The sequence below is a fragment of the Cyrtonyx montezumae genome, unplaced genomic scaffold (genome assembly GCF_038088225.1).
Source record: "Cyrtonyx montezumae isolate F1298 unplaced genomic scaffold, pur_monq_1.0 scaffold_25, whole genome shotgun sequence".
Lineage (NCBI taxonomy): Eukaryota > Metazoa > Chordata > Aves > Galliformes > Odontophoridae > Cyrtonyx > Cyrtonyx montezumae.
Window position 1 is genome coordinate 6,979,644 of NW_027071992.1, and position 20,756 is coordinate 7,000,399.

Below are 20,756 nucleotides of genomic sequence, written 5' to 3' on the forward strand. Positions count from 1 at the left end.
GCCCAAGAAAAGCTTCCAGGCGGAGCGGCGCGGCCCCGCGCAGGTGGGAGCCGGAGAGCCGGCCCAGGCGCCAAGAGGGGCTGGCGACGGAACAGCCATTCGCACTCCGCCCGCCCCTCGCCTCGCGCCCGGATCCTGGCACGGGCCGCAGCCTTACGGGAAGCTCCGCCCCCCGCCCCTGCCGGCGGCGTCAGCTCCGCGCGCGCCAATGGCGGCGGCCGCCGGGAGGGACGGGCGGTGGGGGTGGGGGAGGACGTAGCCGGGCGTCGGGCCTCGCGTGCGGGACGGCGGCGGGGCGCGGCGGGGCCGTTATTTCGGGCTCGCGGCGGGGCGCCGGGAGGCGGTGGCGGTGGCGGATGGCAGGTAAAGACGGGGCTGGAGGCGCGCTGGGTGTTCGTGGCTGCGGGCGGTTCCCTTCTGTTCTGCCGCCGCCGCCCCGCTCCCGAGGTTATTGGAGGGGGCTCTGCGCGCCGCTCCCAACGGCGCTGCAGTCGGCGGGCCGATCTGCCCCAGGCCCTGTACCGAGCCACACTGGGGCTGGGCTCTGCCGGGGCTGGGCTCCGCGGGCCGCACCGTGCGCCGCGGGCGGGTGGGCGTGCGGCCAAGGCTCGCTGCGAGGGCGGGAGCGAACGCCGCCCCGCGCCGACCGCCGGGCCTCGTTTCTCCCCGCCTGGCTGCAGCCTTCGCGGGCCCTGAGCCGGAGCACCCCTTCTCGCCGCTGTGGGCTGTAGCCTGGGGCAAAGACGTGGTTTCGCCCGCTGTGCGGATGGGGGTTGGCTGCGGAGCTTGTGCGCTGGGGGTGCCTCGTCTGTACCCCTCCGTCCTGTTTCGATGCCTCTTGACTGAATGCTGCCGTGGCGAATGGGTTGTCTATGTTGTCCTCCGATGTTGTTGTGTGCTGGCGGTTCTGACGGAGGTGCTGTGCCCCTCGCGGCTGTGTCTGTCGGCCCTGTTTTTCAGGCGTCTTTAGGTGTGATAAGGTTGAACGCATCATCAATACGTATCTTCTTTCTCACTGAAACGTGCTTTGTGCTGTTGTACGTACTGATATGTCACGTATTTTGCAGACTGGAATGTAGAAACTCATGATTTCGAAAGGAAAAGACGTTTTGTTTTACTCTGGGTCCAACGATGAGAGGATAGGGAGCTAAGGACGCGTGGGCGCAGCGTGAAGGCTGGCTCCTCTGGGCATGTTCAGTGTGCTCCTGAACTCCACCTGTCCCTGCAGTGGGTTTCTGACTCTCTTCATGAAGAAAACTGCTGTTAGTATTTCCATCTTACAAATGATGAAATTCAGGCACAAAGGGGAACAGTTTGCCAAATGGACTGGCAATGGAGAGCAAAATAAATTCCAGTCTCGTCGTTTTCACCCTTGTTTCAGGCTGATTAGGTAGCTGTCAGCTGGTTGCTATTTGTTGCTTGTTAGGTACCTCTGAGAGGGAAACCTGGTAAATTCCTGTAGAGTTACAGTTTTGTCACTGGTGTTCGGTGCTGTCACTCAGAAGGGACTAAAACAGGACTGCAATCTGAAGAGTTCAGACACTTGAGAAAGTTGAGATTGTTTATTCTCTTCCTTCTTACAACATAAATTTGTGATTCTATTTCTCTTCCTAAGTGCTGTTAATGCCAGAGGAATTATGATCGATAAAAGGTATCATCTATTGAAATCAAGTAACTTCTGAATTTAATAAATGTTATTTGTTGGTGTATTCCAATAGGAAAGTAAGAAAGAGACAATACAACAAGGCATAAGCAATCCAGGAGGTTCGTGGAGTATGTTGATAACTTTCTTCTGTACAAGAAGAGCTCTTGTGGGCATCATACTCACCAGCAATTAGAAGCTTATTGGGAATGTGCTGGTCAAAGACAGCCCTGGCTGCAGTGACCTCAGGGCAGTAGAGTTCAGGATCCTTGGGTCAGGGAGGAGTGTGGAAAGTAATCTCCCAACCTGTACTATAGGAGAGTAGACTTCAACCTCATCAAAGATCTGCTTAGAAGAATGAGAATTCCCTGGGGTAAGGCCCTTTGGGGAAGAGGAACCCAAGAAAGCCAGTTAATTCTTAAGGGTCATCTTCTCTAAGCTCAAGAACATTGTATTCCTATAAAGAGGAAGTCAAGCAAAAGTGCTGGGAGGCCTGTGTGGATGAGCAAGGAGCTCCTGACCAAACTCAGACACAAGATGGAAGCATGCAGAGAAGTGGAAGCAAGGAAGAGGAGCCTGAGAGGAATAGAGACGTTGCTCAAGCATCAGAGGATGAAGTTAGGAAATCTAAATCTCAAAGAGAATTAAATGTAGCCAAGGGATATCGCAGATGTCAGAAAAGGCTTCTGTGAGTCCGTTTTTAACAAAGAGAAGACTAGAAAAAATGTGGACTGTTGTGGACCTTTGTTAAAACCTTTCATATTGACCACTGTAGGAACGTCATAGATGAGCTGTTGCTGTATGCGTGAACAGTGAAGTGTGTTAAAAAATGTGAATATCTGTGCCCAGGGAGTTAGTAGAAAGTCAAATGGCAATGACTTTTATACACTGTACACCATACTGTCTCCATTCCTGTTTTACGTATTAATGATCTAGATGATGCGGCAGAGTGTACATTCAGTGTGTTTTGCAGATGACCCAGAACTGGGAGATGCTGTTATCCAGAAAGACCTCAAGTAGGCTGGAAATGTGAGCTAACAGGAACCCTTGCATTACAGTTCAACAAGAAATGCAAAGTCCTGTACATGGGAGAGAACAAGCCCAGGCAGCAGTTCCAGCTGGGAGGTTCACCCAGCTGGAAAGCAGCCTGGCAGAGAACAGGGGGTCTTGGTGTACAGCAGCTTGAACATGTACCAACAGATTGTCTATGCCACAAGGTAGGATACAAGTACACTGGGCTGCATTAGACGAAGTGCTGCCAGCAGATCCAGAGAGGTGGTCCCTTTTTTTGTCCTCAGCAGTTGTGAGGCTCCCTTTGGAATATTGTTCTGGGCTTTATGCTACAAGAGAAACATGGACATATTGGAAAGAGTTCAGAAAAAGGCAGTAGAGGTGATGAAGGGACTAGAGTATCTCATATGAGATTAGTCAGAGAGCTGGGATTGTTAAGCCTGGAGAAGGGAAGGCTTGGGGGATCTTATCAGTGTATTCTCCCTTCAGGTATTTTTGGATTAAGTGGATGGAGCCAGGCTCATCTCAGTGGTGCCTGGTGCAGGACAGTGGGCATTAACTGAAACACCAGGCAACACTACTGTTCAGTGCAGCTGGTTGAGCACTGGCATAGGTTGCCTGGAGAGGTTGTGGAGTCTCCTCCTCAGGGATCTCCATAAGCTGCATGTTGTGTGAGCCTGGGCACACTGCTCTGGGTGATGCTGTTTGAGCAGAGAGGGTTGGGCCAGATCGACCCAGAGATCCTTTTCAAACTAAATAACTCCAATAGTGGTTACTCCACTATGAGAGTGTAGATACCTGCAGTATGAAGGTGAATTTCAGAGTATGTTACGTGTATAAGGTTATAGAATCATAGAATGGCTTCAGTTGGAAGAGACCTTAAACTTCTGCCTATTCCAGCCTCCTGCTATGGGCAGGGTCGTCACCCACTAGAGGGGGCTGCCTAGAACCCCATCCAACCAGCCTTTGAACACCTCCCTGGCTGAGGCATGTACAGCTTCTTTGGGAAGCCTGTTCTAGCACCTCACTGCCCTTTGTGTAAAGAACTTCCTCCTAGTGTTTAATCAAAATTTCCCATTTTAGTTATTTAAAATTTTCAAGCAGTTCTCTTTGAAAATGTTTGAATCTTGTTAAGTATGGCCAAGAAGGATGTAAGCTTGGAGGAAGGAAGGAAGCTTGCAGATTAAATACTCTTAATTAGAAAGCAGTTACAGCTTGAGTAATCAAAAGTACTTGAGGATAGATGCAGCTTTTCGTTTTAAGTACTCCTTAGCTTGTTATGAGACCTTGAGCAGTAGCTCTGATTTGCAGTATAATTTCTATACACAGCTTCCTTGCTCTGTTTACCAGTAATATGTGTATTCTGGGTGAGAGATTACTGTTTAAAAATGTAAGCTTAGCTGTTATTTCTGGAAGTTCCTCAAAAACAAAAATCTGTTTGCCAGCAGCCTTTGAGCTGCTGTGATTGACCTGGCGTTTTGCCTTGCTAAACTTAACACTTCCTGTGGCATCCTGGTGTTACCTGTGCTGCCTATTTGCAAGTCAGCTTCTCTGGCAAAATTATGTCACTGTGCTGTAGTTTCATTTGTATGTATAGTTTCATTTGTCATTTGTATGTCACTTGACTGGTAGTTGTCATGTTATTTAAGGATTGTTTTCATGACTTAGAAAAACTTGCTGTTTTAATCTTATTTCCTATGTTGCTTAGAATAAGTAGAGTCATAGAGTGGCCTGGCTTGAAAAGTACCTCAAAGATAACCTAGGTTGAACTCCCCTGCCATGGGCAGGGTTGCCAGCCCCTAGAGCAGGCTGCCCAGAGCCACATCCAGCCTTGCCTTGAACCCCTCCAGGGATGGGGCATCCACAACCTCTCTGAACAATCTGTTCCAGTGCATCACTGCAAAAAGTGGTAAAAAAATGTCTTCCTAACATCTAACCTAAATCTCCTGTCTTAGTTTAAAACCATTCCCCCTTGTCCTATCGCTATCAACCTGTGTAAACAGCCATTCCCCCTCCTGTTTATATGTTCCCTTCAAGTACTGGAAGGCCACTATGAGCTCTCCCCAGAGCCTTCTCTTCTCCAAGCTAAACAAGCCCAGTTCCCTCAACCTTTCCTCAGAGGAGAGATGCTCCAGCCCTCTAATCATCTTAGTGGCCCTCCTCTGGACCTGTTCCAAGAGCTATGTGCCTTTCTTGTGCTCTGGGCCCCAGGCCTTGACACAGTACACCAGATGGGGCCTCACATGAGAGGAGTAGAGGAGGACAGTCGCCTCCCTCAGTTGTCCCTTTTGCATAAATGCCTGATGTTTTTTCAAAAAGTATTTTACAACTCTGATGACAAAATGTTTTTACTACTCTGTGCATATTGTGCATGACTTCAGTGAGTTTGTAGGTTTCCATAGAGGAGTGCTTGAGCTGTTGATTTGATTGTTGATCAGGTGCCAGTGCTGCTTATTGTTTTGGTGTCAGAACAGTTAGCAGTATGTGAAAGATAATAGAAGTCCTGTATGATTTAGAAATTAAATTCAGTAATTTGATGTTCTGTGTATTTCACTTCTCTTTATTTACTGAAGTAGTCTCCACATTTTAAAAGGGTTTTTTTTTTCCTCTTAAAAGTAACACTATGTGATTTAGAGACATACGAGTAGTTCTAAACTGATCTTTTTGCTGTTGTTGTTGTTTTTACTATGTAGCATTTTCCGATATCTATTTCTTTCTCTGCTTCCCTTTCTTCTTTGCTCTGTACCTATCTAAGCTTGGCTAGGGAAAAACTGTTTTAGTGGTCTGAACAAGCACACAGTCTAGATAAATTGCTGATCTAGTTTTCATTTTTTTCTAAAGAAGAAGCTTTTGAACCGACTATCTTTGCCAGTATTAGTTCAGTGTCACATTGAACTTTCACATTCAATTCCAAATGAAAAGCACCAGTTTGTAAAACAAGATTTCTGGCGTTGCTAATTGCAGAGTCTTGAGTTTTCTTTCATACAGACTTGATGCTTAGTCTGACTTATGAAGCTATTAGCAGTGAATTATAGGTATTTAGTAGTATTTCTCTTGAAGTGACACCATCTTGCACATAAGCTGTAACAAAACTTGGCAAGTTTCCTGTACTGGCAAAGCTTTATATTCTTGTTCTATAAAACAAACATTTCCTTAGAAATCTGTTCCATACTGTAAAATGTGGCTGTTTGCTTTGCTAGGTATTAGCCCCACAGTTTATTTTTTTCTACAACTTTCTTCTAGGCAAGATGGATGGACATGTTTAGTGTAACTTGGTATCTTTCCTCTGTAATTAAATTTCCCTTAAAAATCAATCTTGTAAAAAGATAAATGAATGTTTTAAAAATAGCATGCATTAGAGGGCCTTGCAGTGGCCTAATTGTGGATTCAGGTGTCCGTAGCTTAAATCTTGTAACTGGATTGATTAGCAGGGGGAAAATAACAGATATATTTGCTTTTAGACTGTTCTGATGTATTTTAAGCTCTTTATGATTTTTGAAGATACTGTCTCTGTCTGCTTGCTTTTTTTTTTAAATGTTCCTTTGCTGATGATGGAGCATGAGTCGGAATTCCCTTGCCTTTCAGGGGCTGAGTACAGTGAAATGATACTATAAGCTGTGGAGAGGTTGTTGTTTTGTTTTTGGTTTTTTTTTTGCTAAGCTCTCCAAAGTGCATAGTAGTAGGGAACTGGACCTCAGGTTTCTCATCTGTAAATCAGATTATGCACAGGACAAGTGGGTAAGGAAAAAAAGAGTTAAAAGCTTAGTAATTATATTTATTTAAAATGATTACTTCATCTTATTCTGTTTTCATGCAAAAAATATTATGCCTCAGAGGAGTTAGAATTCTATATTACTGTTAACTTCTGATTTGTTGTTTGTTTTGGTGTTATGTTCCTTCAGGTGACTTGGATCTTTTCTCTGATTAGCTTGAGCCATGTTCAGGATAACTTAATGATTTTTAACATCAACAGTTACTGGCTTAGCCTTGTGGATTTACTGTCTAACCTGAAATAAATCATTACCAAAAGGAAAACTACCAACTTTACAATGATGCAATACTTAACTGACATTACAGCTTTTGTAATACATCACCAATAACGATAGCAAATGTTTTTAGTACTGTGATTTTTTTTCTTTCCTGGAGAGAAATGTTTTTCTGCCTTTTATGTTTGCTTCATTCACTACCTTTTTCTCCAGCATAGAATTTACATCTGCTATTGTTAGCAGCTTTTGACAATCAGCAGGAAAGTAAGTCAGTGTCTTCCTTCTTTCCGTCTATCTCATATCTTGCTTTGGGATTTTCAAGGGCTTCAGATCCTTCTCTATCACATTGTTTTAAAGCTATTGAATTTGAGTAGTCTTGATTAAGATAATGAATATTAAGGTTTGTACTTAAAGTACAACAAGTTTAAGGTAGCAAGTGATGCTTCTGATAAACATTAGAGACGCTGAAAGTGAGCACTAAGTGCAAGTATTCCCTCATGGACTTATAATACCAAAATCAGCAGAATACTGTTGGTCTTGCTCGCTGCTCAGATCTGCTAAAATTTATGAAACCAATTAGGATTTTAAAATGCAGAAAAATGGGAGGGTAAAAAACCTAATTTTTCACATAGCAGAAGGCATATCTGCAGGGAACAGAAGTCACTTGCTTTATTTTCACTGTATGCTTGCATGTAGTTTTTCTGTTATATGCTGCAGTTTCCTTTCCCGCTGATAATTCTAAGTTCTGCTTTTCAGTTTTCTTTTCTAGAGGATACTGTAGGATTGTTTTAAATTTCTTTTTTAGAAAATTAGAGTTACCTTTTATTGGGATTAAGTTCATAGTAATTTTCAAATAAATTGTCAGATTGGTGAAAACTTCAGAAGCTAAACTAAACCTAGAATTTCTAGAGCTGTTCTCATTACTAGAAAATCTAGGTTTATTTTCTAGTTACGAGAACAGTGTTTTCAGAAATAATCTTGTGGACTGCATGCTGCATTTGAGCAGGCAAATAAATAAAGGTGTTTAAGCATAATACAGTTTGCTTTAAGTAATTCAGACTGCTTCCAAACTGCAAGTTAATAAAACCAGAAGATACTTCGTGACCTCAAATAACTAAGGTGAAAACTGCCCGACTTCAGTTTCTTTAATCTGTTCTGCAGACTTATCAAGTCTGGGAGCAAGAGAACTCTGCTGTAGTATAGAAAAAGCAAACGTGAAGACATAATCAGCTTCTGAGAAATCATAAGCTCTTGCAAGTTCTTGAAAAGCTAGGTAATGCTTTTTTGTGGCAGTCAAAAGTTCACAGTGTGGAAGTTGTGCTTCGTAATTCTTAAGTAATTTAAGCGTGAATGAGATACTTGGTTTTGTGATCTATTTTTCTGATCTTTAATATAAGGTGCTAATATCAGCATATTTTTGAAAGCTAGGTAAGGATGGTGATCATAATCAAATTCACAGATTTTGTTTTAAAGCCTGGGACATGATGTTATGTTTTTAGAACTGCTGAGCTCCTACAGAAGTAGCAGTGAAGTGTTTTATCGATGATAGCTTCTCGTATGTAAGTTAAGAGACTTTGAACTACATCAGTTGCCTTAAATAGACACTGAGTTTGTTTTAGCAGTGAGTAGAATGGAAAAAAAAAAAAAGCCTGTTCCTTTCATAGAGAGTGAGAAATACTTCTGGAAGGTTGGGGAGGAGTAAGGATATACCTGAGAAATTGTCATAGAGCAAATAGAAATTTGAATCTGACCATGATGTAAAGTGAGGAGTAGTAGCTAAAGAACTTTTTTCATTTCTCTTAACAGGAATTCTGTCTGACATGTTTTCTGGGTGGAACTGGGCGGTCCATTGCTTGTATCTGTTTTTGAATATTTGTTCCTTTGAAGGTAAGTCAGCTGTCTTAAGCGTAAGAGACTTAGAGAAATTCTTTAATCGGATGCTTGAAGCACACATCTGTTTTTTGCTTAGGTACCTGTTGTAGGTTTGGGGCAGAAAGCAAGATATAGCAGGATCTAGGCTGTGTTCTTAATGTTACAGTAAGGTAGTGCAGTGTTTAATACTCACCACTTCTTCAGTTCATAACTTTTTAATGTAAAGAGACAGAGAAACTGAGTTACATCAGTAATAGCTTGCATTAAGTCCTCTGTGGGGTTGCTGTAGCAGACTGCAGTGGCAAGTTAGGTTCTGTAATGTGATTTCTGTAATTTTAAATACAGTATTGCATCAAAGTTGTTTTTCATTTTGTGTATGCCAAATGAAATCTAAGTGAAAGGTTTTTTTGTCAGACTAAACAGTTCTTAAAGCAGTAAGCTTTCAGTGATTAGTATTTTGGTCTCTGTCATCAGCTGGAACCATGGACTATTTCTGTTGTGTATAAGTGATCATTCTACAGATGGTTACTGTGGCTGTTTAATCAAGGTGGCATTTCAGTCATCTGACAATCTTTTAAGAGCCGATGTTTGTACGCCAGTGTAAGAGTGTAATCACAATTTTATTTCTCTGTGTTTAAAATAAAGCTATTTGTTCACCTTCATTCTCAAATGCTCTTATACATATCAACGATTCTGAAATAGAGAACTCAAGTACTTAACTGTTTGTGTGTGATTCTTTAACAATTAGTCTACTGCAACGAAGATGCACACCTCAGATTTTGTTAACTCTCAACAGAAAATAACTTCCTGTGTGCAAGAGTAACTTCAGTTACTTTGTCCTTCGAAATATACTCAATGTTCTTGTCCTTGACTATTCTCTCAGTCTCTCTAAAAGCCTGTGGTTATTAGTTGAAATTGGTTTGCTTGGCAGAACTCTTTTTGAAGCCCAAGTAATAGTAGACTGGTTTTACTTCTGAGGTCCGTTTCATAACTGTCAGATAATTTCCTGCTTAGGCATATGTAGTATTTTCAATATTACAGCAGTGTTGCAGTGGCAGTTACTGTAGAGTGCTCTGTTGTTTGTTTAATTTTTTTTACTGTTTTTATTGTAGTTTCAGGTGGACTTGTACAATCATGTGGTCACATCATCCCAGAGTCTCCAGTGTTGGCCCTTGGTTCCAATTTCACAGCATTGTGCATTTTGAATGAGAGTTGCCTTGACTTTGGCAATATATATGCTAGTCAGATTATATGGAAAATTAAAAATAAAGTGGTACCTAAAGAACAATACCGTGAAATAAACAGAACTGTTTCTAGTGTCACATTTAATGACACTTCTTCACTAGCTACTCCTCTGACATGCAACGTTTTAGCAGATGGACAGATTGAGCAGAATATTTATGGAATATCAGTTACAGTTGGCTGTAAGTACTGTTTTTCTTAAGCTTTATTCTTACTTAAACAGTAGTTCCTAAGAAAATTGCTTCTGTGAAACAAGGAAATGCAATAATGTATAAATTGTACTTTCATAATATCATAATAAGCTTACTATTTCCTTCATTAGTGGAATGAGAAATAACTAGTCCATCTTTACCACTAAATTAAACCTGAGCTGCCTTCAGAAGGAAAGATCCTGTTTGAATTACTCTACTCTTAGAGATAAGAAAATACTCCTAGCTAGTTGTAAACTTCGTGTTCAATCTGGATTGCTCTTGCGTAGTTCTGAGCAAGTGTTCTTTGAGGCAAGACTGAGGTGTAATATGAGTGACTTAATTGCTGAACAGTTCATAAAATGATGGATAAATGTTCCTGTGTCCTGAATTCCTTCCTGAGTATTGCTGGTGAATTACATTGCCTCCTAATGTTGGCAGAAGGTACTGGAGTTACTGTGCAACTTCTAAACAAAATTAAGCTAATATGATTCTATTATGAGTTGAAAATATTTTGCAGAAAAGCAGTTTTTCATTTCAACTTTGATGAGTACATTTCTTCCCAACAAAGATTGGATAGGTGATACATAGGCAAAGTAGAGGACATCTGGAATATCTTCTGATAAATTAAATGACAGTACAGATAACTTAGAGTTGTAATTCACATATGAATTTTGAGAGGTGCATAGCTGTTTTCATTCTATCAGTGTCTTATAAAAACAGTGAGAGAAACAGTATATTTCAGAATAATTCAGGTACTGAAGAACAAAACTGAGCGTTTGTAAGTTGGTAATTGTTTAAAATAGGATCTCATGCTTGAAAGTAAAAAAGAAAAAAGTCTATTACACTTTTGTAAATTGTGATATCCTAAGAGCTACAAACAAACTTGTTCTCTCTGTATGCCATTATTTGAATTCAGGAAGAAAAAGAAATTTGTCTGCTGCTTGAAAATTTCTTACATACAATTAACATGTGCTGGTGAAGACTGTGTATCTTTCTTGTAGGTACCTGAGATTAAATCTTCTCTCTCCCATATGTGGGTTGAGTGAGCAGACCTGTAACAGTTACCTTATATCTCAAGTTATTGGCAAAGTCAGTATATGCCGTTGCAGCTCTCCTACTCATCATCATTTTTGTTCCGTATCATTTAAAATAGTTGTAGTGTGGTAGATGATAATGACTGATTCTTTTATCTGCCTTAAGGAATCAGAAGTCTGTATTGTTTGTTATTTTGTCAGGCATTTGCTCCTTATAGTGTTTATGGATTCTCAGTGTAGCTGCTTAAACTTAGTGACTTTAGTTTTCTTCCCTCCTTTAAAAATACATGTGACTAAAAATACTTATGTCCTGTTATAGCAACTTCAGAGAACATGTACCATGTTTTTAACTTAATTTTGTATGTGGTGAAATGTATATGTAGATTAATTACTGCTAACTCTTTCTGTACAGTGCCCCCAGAGAAGCCCAAAAACTTAAGTTGCATTGTGTATCAGGTGTCAAAGCTCACATATCCTATGAAATGTACCTGGAACCCAGGAAGGCATACATTCCTGGACACTCATTTTAGGTTGAAATACAGGTGGTAAGTATCTCTTTTATTTAATATCTAAACGATTGTAAGCAATTTTTGTAGGCTAAACCAAACTTCCTTGAAGTGATTTGATACTTTGAAATCATTTTTAAATTCAGTGTTCTGAAACATTGCTGCTTGTTTTTTCAGAGGAAAAGGTACATTTAAAGCAGCTCACAGTAATCTAGAACTCCAACTTGAAATTTGATTACTACACTCATTTTACAGCAACAACGTCTCTATTTTTCCATTCTTCAGATATATAACTAGCATGGTTTGAGTACAGTACACCTAACTGTGACGTGGGTAGACCTAAAATACATGCTGTTTTAATTTGGTGATGGTTCTGTGCCATTCTAAGCAAGCAAAGAAAATAGCATATAATAAATGGATTTTATAGTGTTCTACTGTGTGTTCCTTAAGAGCTCCATGTTGTTGCTTCACAAGCTAATTCTAATCTTCAGTAAAAATTTTTCTCCTGTGAAGTTGAAATATTTTTCAAACTCATCCAAATGGTCTCTTTTCATGTAAACCAGAACAGACAGGTTTGCAGTCCCTCTCTGGGAACATCTGCCTGTACCTTCTCTTCTCAGTGCATCTTCTAAAGTATTGCAGTGATGAGTGTGGTAGAAAGCATGGGTAGCTAGAAACCTTAAATTAAAAAAAAAATACCTCTAAAGGAAATAAAGTTATATATGCTTTTCTTTATTTAGGTCACGAGAAAGCTTTCCTGACTGCATACCGAAATATGTAAACAATTCTTGTACCATTTCTGATGTTCAGTTCTTTGTTAACCTGGAGGTCTGGGTGGAAGCAGCAAATGCTCTTGGGAAGGCTGAATCTGATCGGCTTGTTTTTGATCCCATTGAGATTGGTAATTATATCCTTTTTAATAGAGTTATAGTAGTATGCATGACTACTGTTTCTGTAAATGTTGCTATATAGCTACAGAAGTATTTCTTCCCTATAAATGTAACACTTCCAAGTATTATTGGATAGAAATTGAACTGTGCTGGGCAAAAATCAGAATTTGGGAGATTTCATTGCTGTTAGGGCCAGAAGTTCTTATGTAGCCTGCTTCAGAAGTTTTTGTGAAATAGCAGCCATTTGGGCTTCTGGAAGGCCTAAATGACAGTGTTGCAGCACATTGCCAGAGTCATGGAAAAATAACGCAGCTGCAGGGATGACTGACTTCTTCTCTTCTAGTCAAACCACTACCTCCACACAACCTTTCGGTCAACTCAGGAATACTGCCTACTGTCCTGAAGCTTTCCTGGGAGAACCGGATTTCAGCAGCTGTGATGAAACTGAAATTCAATATTCGCTACAGAATCAGTAGTGATACAAACTGGATGCAGGTAACAGAAATGCCTCTTGTGACTGTTCTGCTGTAACTCTTCTGACAAAGTGTTGCTGAAGTTCGCTTAGTGTTTCATCTCATCCTAGAATTCATGTGGTTTCCTAGCAGTTTAATTGGCCTATTTCTGAAAGCTGTGGTCTTATGTTCTTTAGCAGTCCAGAGTGCAGTGCTCCCTCTTGTCTCTTCTTTGTGGACTTCTCTACCATTCTCAATTTTGTCACATATTTTGCTTTTTTTGTTCTTTGCATATAGTACCTAGAAGACTTGTGTATGGAAAGACCAGAGCTAGTGCAAAACTACTGATCTAAATGTTGCTTAGAATGCTGGGATGCCTTTTTAAACTGGCTATAGCCACAACAGTTATGTGTGGTACAACAGTCTGGTTGTCCTGATTACATGCCTTAAGCTTGACACAATCAAAACTGGAAAATATTAGTGTGTCATACATACATAATACATTCATGTCATCAGTTTTTTCGTTTTTCATCGTTCCTTGGCTGTATCTTCAGTAGTTCAAAGGTTTTTTCCTTTTCCTTAGCATTTTCTAGAATGTAATCTATAAACACTTTTTTTAATAAAAATGTGACCATCTTTTGTTTCATCATATGGTCCCAAAAATATTTTGAATTTCATGACTTCTTGAAAGAAAAGTTGCTTTTAACTTCCAAAATACAGTGTTTGGAGTGGGTAGCTTAACTGATAGTGGCAAGGAAGTATATATCCCTTTCAAGGAATGTCTTCTGCTTTAAATGCAGAGGTTTATAACTTAAGATCTCCTGTACTGATATTTTGTACAACACTATCCAGTGCAGATTATCCTGCAACTTCAGAATCTGTTGTTGTACTCTTAAGTCCTTTTTAACTTGTCTTCTCCCACTTAACATATGGAATCACATAGAACTACTTGATAAATAAAACCAAGAACTTGAAAGACTTGCAAGTAGAATTACATGTGTCGGAATCAGTGTGTATAAAAGCATTTATCTATTACTTACATATGTTTTAGTACTTACACGGTAAGATTCTGTTTTCTTTTGCATTCAGATGCCTTGTTAAAAGAACTGTGGGGAAAGAAACTCTTAACTGAGTTCTAAATTCTCTAAAGGGAAAAAGTCAGGCTTTCAAACAAAGTATTTTCATGTCAATTGTAAGACATTCTGTAGTATCACTAGAAGTGATCCTGAGTTCTCTAGCTTGATATGCACCTTCTAGTGCAGGTATTCTGCATTGGTTAATCCAGCACATACCCGTGCTCATGTTTCAGAGCTTTACTGGGCATTACAGCTCAGTAAGAGGAGTTACAGGAGAAGGAAGGAACTTTATATTACTTATGCTTACGAGAGTTATGCAGACATACTTATAAGAGAAGATGCAACAGAATTTAAGAGGTTATTCTGAGATAGCTGCTTACCTATTCTCACATGTCATGCACCTGATAAACGTATAGAGTTGTGACTGAGCACCTGCCACATGAATGGTTGAGACTTTAAGCTCTTGGAAATAAGAGAGGCAAGAGCAACGTTATATTGATCCTGTAATACGGAGTTTAAGCTGTTTGAAGTGGATACTCATCTCGAATGTGAGGCTATAGTAGCACACAACTCAAATTTATGTTCTTCGATCAGCCTGTACAGTCTTCCTTCCCTTTCAGGTTCCTCCTGAAGATACAGCTTCACCAAGAACTTCATTCAGCATTCAAGGCCTCAGACCATACACAGAGTATGTCTTTTCAATTCGATGCATGAAGGAAGATGGAGTGGGCTTTTGGAGTGACTGGAGTGAAGAAAAAGTTGGGGTCACAACTGAAGATAGTAAGTAATACGTGAAAACTGATCACCAGCTTCCAAAATAGGAGGTTGGCAACAGCCAACTGAAAATCTGTGTCTTCATTTGAGCTGCTTGGTTATATACACTTGATCCTGCAACAGAATCACTTTCTGGAAGCTTTCTTTCAGTAGACAGAGTGCCCTAGCACGTGAAAAATTCAGAGCTAAGGGAGCCATCAAGTAAAGTAGTAGTTGAACCAGTATCACTGATTATGAGTGAGAAGATTGTTTTTTGAACTGAAGCACTGATAAGAAAAAGTATGCAGGTGAAAGTGTGACCTCTTATTCACTGAAGCATATAAATACAATGCTGGTTTGCTCTTAACTTTTCTTGCATCTGCTACACTTTCTTGCTTGTCATAGTATCACATCCTGGTTTTGCAGTGTCTTGCACCCACTAATTTATGATACTCTGCCCACAGTTGCTAAATCTTGCTGCTTGTCCTTAGTAGGGTAGACATTGATGTGAACAGTCTAAAAAAAGAGCACCATGTAATAAGTGAATCTCTGACTTTAAGTAAGATTGAGCCTACATTAATAATGGTTTTACTTCAGACATACTTAGTCCAAAAATTACATTGTTACAGTTTCCATTTTTGATGAGTTATTTGTTTTGTTGAAATCCTGTTGGTAAAGATTTAAGGTATCCCTTCTGTTTGCATTATGGCTGAGCAATGGTTTGCTGCTATTGTGATTTAGTGAGGAAGACGTTTTAACTGTAGCAGCTCTTAGAGAGCAGTGTTCATATCGTACTTAGTCTTGCAATAAAGGACTTAGAGGCTATGAACATCCTGCTTGTTAAGTGTACCCCAGTTATTTCACAGTTAACACGCAAAAAAGGTAGAGCATAATTAACCGAAGTTTTAATTTCACAGCCCCTATGGGAGAAAAGCTGCTGAGGATTCAAGGGTCAGTCTTCACTGCTTTGCAGAACAAATTCTCAGCATTCTGAAGTTGCCATTGTGTGCAAGATCCACCCATGCTAATCCAGCTGATGAGCTTGGATTGAGCTTGGTTTAAGCTTGCTTAAATGCATCCCTGGACATGTTTAAAGCTTGACTGGCCATGGCGATTCATCTCCTTGTGGTGATCCAGTCAGCTCTTTGTCTCTTTTAATTAAACTGTGTTCTGTATTTGTGCCATTTAATCCTAGACTCATTCATATTCCTTCAGGACAATGGTACTGAGAGTGTTACTGCATTGGTTGTCTTCTACTAAAATATGTATTCGGTGCATTCTGTATTTTGTAGCAGCATTGGCTGCTTCCAGTTGCTCATGAACTCGTACATTGCTTGAAAAATGACTACACCTCACTGTTCTGGTGTCTTTATTACCCTTTACAGCTTATGGAAGTCATTCCAGTATGTCCTGCAAGTGAGGTACTCCTGCAGAGGTTTGTGTTTAAGTACAGCGATAGTGCCTTCTGACACTGAGTTGTTGCCAAAATTATTAGTTGAGTGTACTGCATTTATTTAGCATTTTTGTTACGTATTTTTGTTTTGTAGCATTTTATGCCTTAGCAATTCCTGCAGCAATTCTAAACTCAAGTTGCAAAACAATAACTGAGCAATAACTGTTGGCACACTGACATTAAAATTGCATCCATGTGTTTATTATATTGCAAAACCTTCTACTATATAAGACTGAATTCCTATGTTTTTCCATTAACAGAAAGCAAGCTGCAAAGCGTGTATACAAATGCAGTCTAAGTCTATGCATACTGCTGTTTAATTGGACAAACTTTTTAGCAGGTCTGCTGCACTGTGTTCATTTGTAGGATTCAAACCGTCATCTCCAAATACAAGCCCAGACTTTGTTGATGTTCATCAGTGTTCTGTGATCCATTTAGCATTTGACCTTCATTTGAACTACCCCTCTGAACTAGAGCTAACTTGATGTTAAATATTTAAGTAGATTTTTTAAGAGGTGCAAAATGCTGTCTTCTTGAATCTGAACCTCTGTTGGTGTCAAAACACCTTACATTAGTATGTTTCTTGCTACAACTAAAATGAACTTACCTGTTGTTAGGGTCTGTTGTGCTTTTAGTGTTCGTACAATCTGTCTTCTCCTGACTGAACAAATTGCTGTAGCTGTATTTTGTAATGAAAGCAGAATATTCATTCTTTCTCTGCATTGCTTGCTAATTAGTATTTTATTATTTTACCAACAGGCTGAGAGTGAAATTTTCTCTTCTGAGTTTGCTTGCAGCTTCAGTGGTGGTGTCGCATCCTGAAAATAACTAGATAAGTTTGCAAATATAGAGAATAAAATGATTACTTGAGGGGGAGAGGACTCAAGAAATCTCTGGTTCTCTCTATCCTTGTTTGACTTAGTGAAGGCTCAGACAAGGAAATGCAGTTCACAGTATCTGCACAAAACCTTACTGCAGAGTTCTCTCCCTCAAGGGTTAAATTAAACAGCTGGACATTTAAGTTACTTATACCACTATTGTTGCCTCTGTCATCAAATTGGAAAACTGAATTTTGGACAACATTTTATTTAAGACTGTTAGACCGGTATTCTAGAAAACAGCACAGTTGCTTGCATTCTGTGTTGAGGATGTCCTGGTGACATGCTACATTACTGAAAAGATGCAGATGCATGGTATTGATGCTGAACAGTAACCTGAGAATTCTGACAATTTGGAAATGGTTTAGCATAATCTTCACCAGGAAACATCTACTTTGTACCCACAAACAGTGACTGTAGACAAAGGCATTTATGTCCAGTGCAGGAGGCTTGCTGTGTAATTATTCATATTACAGTGATATACATAGTGATTTTTAGAGACTGCAGGTTTTTCTTTCCAATTCTTAGATATTGAAGTGTGAAACCATTTTAGTTTGTCTCCTTTCCATTTCTACTTTGCAGTGTAGGCTTTCTGTCTTTTCCATAATGATCCTACTCAGTATGAAGACAGTGCATTCACTTCTACTTATGAACTTGATACCTATCGTGGAACTTTTTTTTGTTTTTCCTCAGACTACTGTAAACACTGTGGTATTTGTTTAGCTTCTAAGTTAGTCCTTTTTTTCTTTTGCCCTGCTTGGTCTTCCTTCGGCAGTTTCTAATCAGTGTTTTAGTGCCTTCCAAGTGCTTCAGTACGTCTGTCTAAACAGAGTTAGAACAATAAAGGATTTTGTTGTCAAAACGTCACCTGATGCTTATTGCTCAACCCCACTGGGTCAGAAGTCCTTCCTTATTTATCCTAACATCTCTCAGGAAATAAAGTTCTAGGTTGAGTTTACATGTGAGCACTTAAGAACACCTGTAGGTAGAACCTGCCATTAAGCAGAGTTGAATTTATATGTATGGAATGACTTACCTTCAGCTCTAGTAAAAAAATATTTTTTTTTTCTGTGGTGGTATTATAAAAATATTCTTTCAGTATTCTAGCCATTTATTTCAGCTTTAATGACAGTGCTTTTTTGCTTCCTGTGGGATGGAAGAGAGATGTGTTCTGTGGTTATTATCTCAATCTCAGCAATGGGTATTTCAGATTTCCTGCTTATTAGTCTGAATTGCTGCTCTGCTGTTGTGACTGCTCTGCAAAGGACAAAAAATAAACCATTAGTGATCAAGCACCCATGTTTTATTTTGGCCTGAAAGCCCCGAGGTGTTTAAGTAGGAAAAGAACATGAGGCAGGTCATGTTGTAGTTGTGATCTGTATTTAGTGATATATACATACATATGTATATATAACTGCTTCCATTTTTGTGTGAATCAAAGCTGTGTACTGAAATGAGGTTAAGAGCTTACTTGGCTTCAGTTCCCAGTTCTTTCCTCCTGATGTAGAGCATAAGAGGCAAGATGCATCCTCTAGGCATGACATTGCTATTTAGACAAGAAACTGCCAGGCCTTTTAATTATTAATGTTAAAAATGGAATAAAAGATCTCCCACATGAATACGGTTTAGCAAGATGATAAATGTAAATCCATTTCAAGACTTTCTTTTTCCCCTATGGCTATGTCCTCGCCATGAATTGGCCACTTTTTCTTGCTTTATGCATTGTTAATAGATTCATTTGGCATTGAAATGAAATTTGCGATGGAAGTATAAAATTTTGAATGGTGCTGACACCAAAAAATATTGTAGCATTGTGCAAACACACTGCAATTCTATTATGCAAATTCCTCCTACCTTTTATTCTAAACAGGGTTGTTGTTTTTTTAATGGGAAAAAACAGTTATTCTGCAGTTTCCATTTTGAGGTGACTTGATGTTCAGTGTTAGGGAATGTGTTGTGTTTTCTAAGCCCAGCAAGCTTGTTAGTTTGCAGAAGTACGGTATTATGCTCCTGAACACAAGCTGCAATGTAAATTTAGCTGTGCCTCAGCCCTAGTGAGCTCAGGCCATTGTCACTGATGCTCATTGTGGTGGTGCTTACTTTCTTTAATATAGTGAGTTTAGAGCAGAACTGGTATTTCATTCATCCTTTCAAGAAACCTTTCCATGAGGTTGTTTCACTTAACATACCCAAGCCTCCTTTCTTCTCAGGGAAATAACTAATGTTTTTTGTTTTTTGGGGTTTTTTTTAGAACCATCTAAAGGGCCAACCATATGGAGGACCATTGATGCATCTCCCTCACCAGCTTTCTGGACTGTCCGACTGATGTGGAAGGTAAAAGAATATGCTAAAACTGCAGAAATTGAACATTCTTTTAAAAATGTTTTTTTGTGGAAATTTACCTCTGTGGTCTTAGTAGATATCTGGGATGGAACACTTCTTGATACAAAAAGTGTTTCTAGCTTTCACAACTACTTAATCTAGTAAATATGCTAAAAGTAACATTTTAAGGCTGTGAGTAATCCAGAATGTACGGAATCCACTTTAAGATTTCCCATTTGCTGTCTTCATAGGCAGACTGTGGGAAACTCCCTTGCACATAGTAAAGTTTGATATTACACCTTCTGATGTGTCATACAGGAATCCTTCTGCTGCAAAATCCATTAAGTCTAGAGATATTCCAGAGACCAGATCTATTAAGTACAGCTGTGTTTGCATGGAGTAGGTTACTGATTAGTCCAAACTGTAAAAGTGAATACAGTGATCAGTCCCTGTCTCCTGCTATCTTCTGGATTCTGAATTTGTTATATTTTATCTAGCTTTTTTATTAGTATTTTCATGTTAATACATGCATTAGGTGAACTCCCCTGTATATGGCTCCTTTTCTGATAGAACTTGTACACTGCATGTCACTCTGACATTACTAATTAGCTTAGAATTGGAAAATAGGTGTTACTTAAGTTCATCTTGTTAACAAATTTAGCTAAGCCCCCTGAAAGCTAATATTGTATGAAAAATTTTTCTTTTTTTATTAAAGTAAAATTGCTCATGCTGTTCTGCATTTAAGGTCAGCCCAGCCTATGACATTCTGTGATGAGATTCTGTTGATGTCATTGTGTTGTGAAGTTACACAAAGTGTAGGTTTCTTCCACATGTGGTCTGAAATCTTAACAGAAGAGCTTTTGTTATCCTACTGTATAGAATTATGAGTCAAGAAGAATTAAACAATAAATAGTTCTAGAGTACTGATTTAAAGAAATAAACTCTAATGCTACTTGCAGTTCTTTTAATTATGTAACGAATTCATGTTCATAACTTGACTTTCAGAGTTTTAAACTATTAAACTGTGCTTCAAAGCTAATAAAGGTTATCATGTTTGTTCAGTATTGATAATAAAAAAAAATCTTTCTTAAAGGCACTGGAGCCATTTGAAGCCAATGGAATAATCTTGCAGTATGAAGTGACTGTCCGAGCTAAGCCACCACTCTCCCATCCACCATGGAGATACAACGTTACTACCACCAGCCTTACATTAAAACTGCCAAACGGAACTTACGAAGTGACTTTGATTGCCCATAACAGAGTTGGGGCATCCCCTCCATCATTTTTACTTATCCCAGCAAGTAATTCAAAAGGTTAGTGTTGAAATAATATCTCTAACATTGAAATTATTATGTTGGCCCATAATGTCAGACACAGATGTTGGTGGGTGGGGTGGAAGTAGAGGTTGAACCTTTCCGCCAGTATTCCTTCACATGTTTTTGCTGTGT

General features: G+C 39.5%; 1 protein-coding gene across 1 annotated transcript in view; it reads left to right on the forward strand.

Annotated features, from left to right (window-relative positions):
* Nucleotides 1-279: 279 nt before the first annotated feature.
* Nucleotides 280-20,756, forward strand: part of IL6ST (interleukin 6 cytokine family signal transducer) — a 31,852-nt gene continuing 11,375 nt past the window's right edge. Inside the window, exons 1-9 of the mRNA XM_065739860.1 lie at nt 280-363; nt 8,446-8,526; nt 9,624-9,935; nt 11,391-11,523; nt 12,225-12,385; nt 12,718-12,869; nt 14,523-14,682; nt 19,238-19,320; nt 20,402-20,621. Of these exons, the coding sequence (XP_065595932.1) occupies nt 357-363; nt 8,446-8,526; nt 9,624-9,935; nt 11,391-11,523; nt 12,225-12,385; nt 12,718-12,869; nt 14,523-14,682; nt 19,238-19,320; nt 20,402-20,621 (1,309 nt within the window). The 5' untranslated portion in view covers nt 280-356. The remainder of the gene's footprint in view (nt 364-8,445; nt 8,527-9,623; nt 9,936-11,390; nt 11,524-12,224; nt 12,386-12,717; nt 12,870-14,522; nt 14,683-19,237; nt 19,321-20,401; nt 20,622-20,756) is intronic.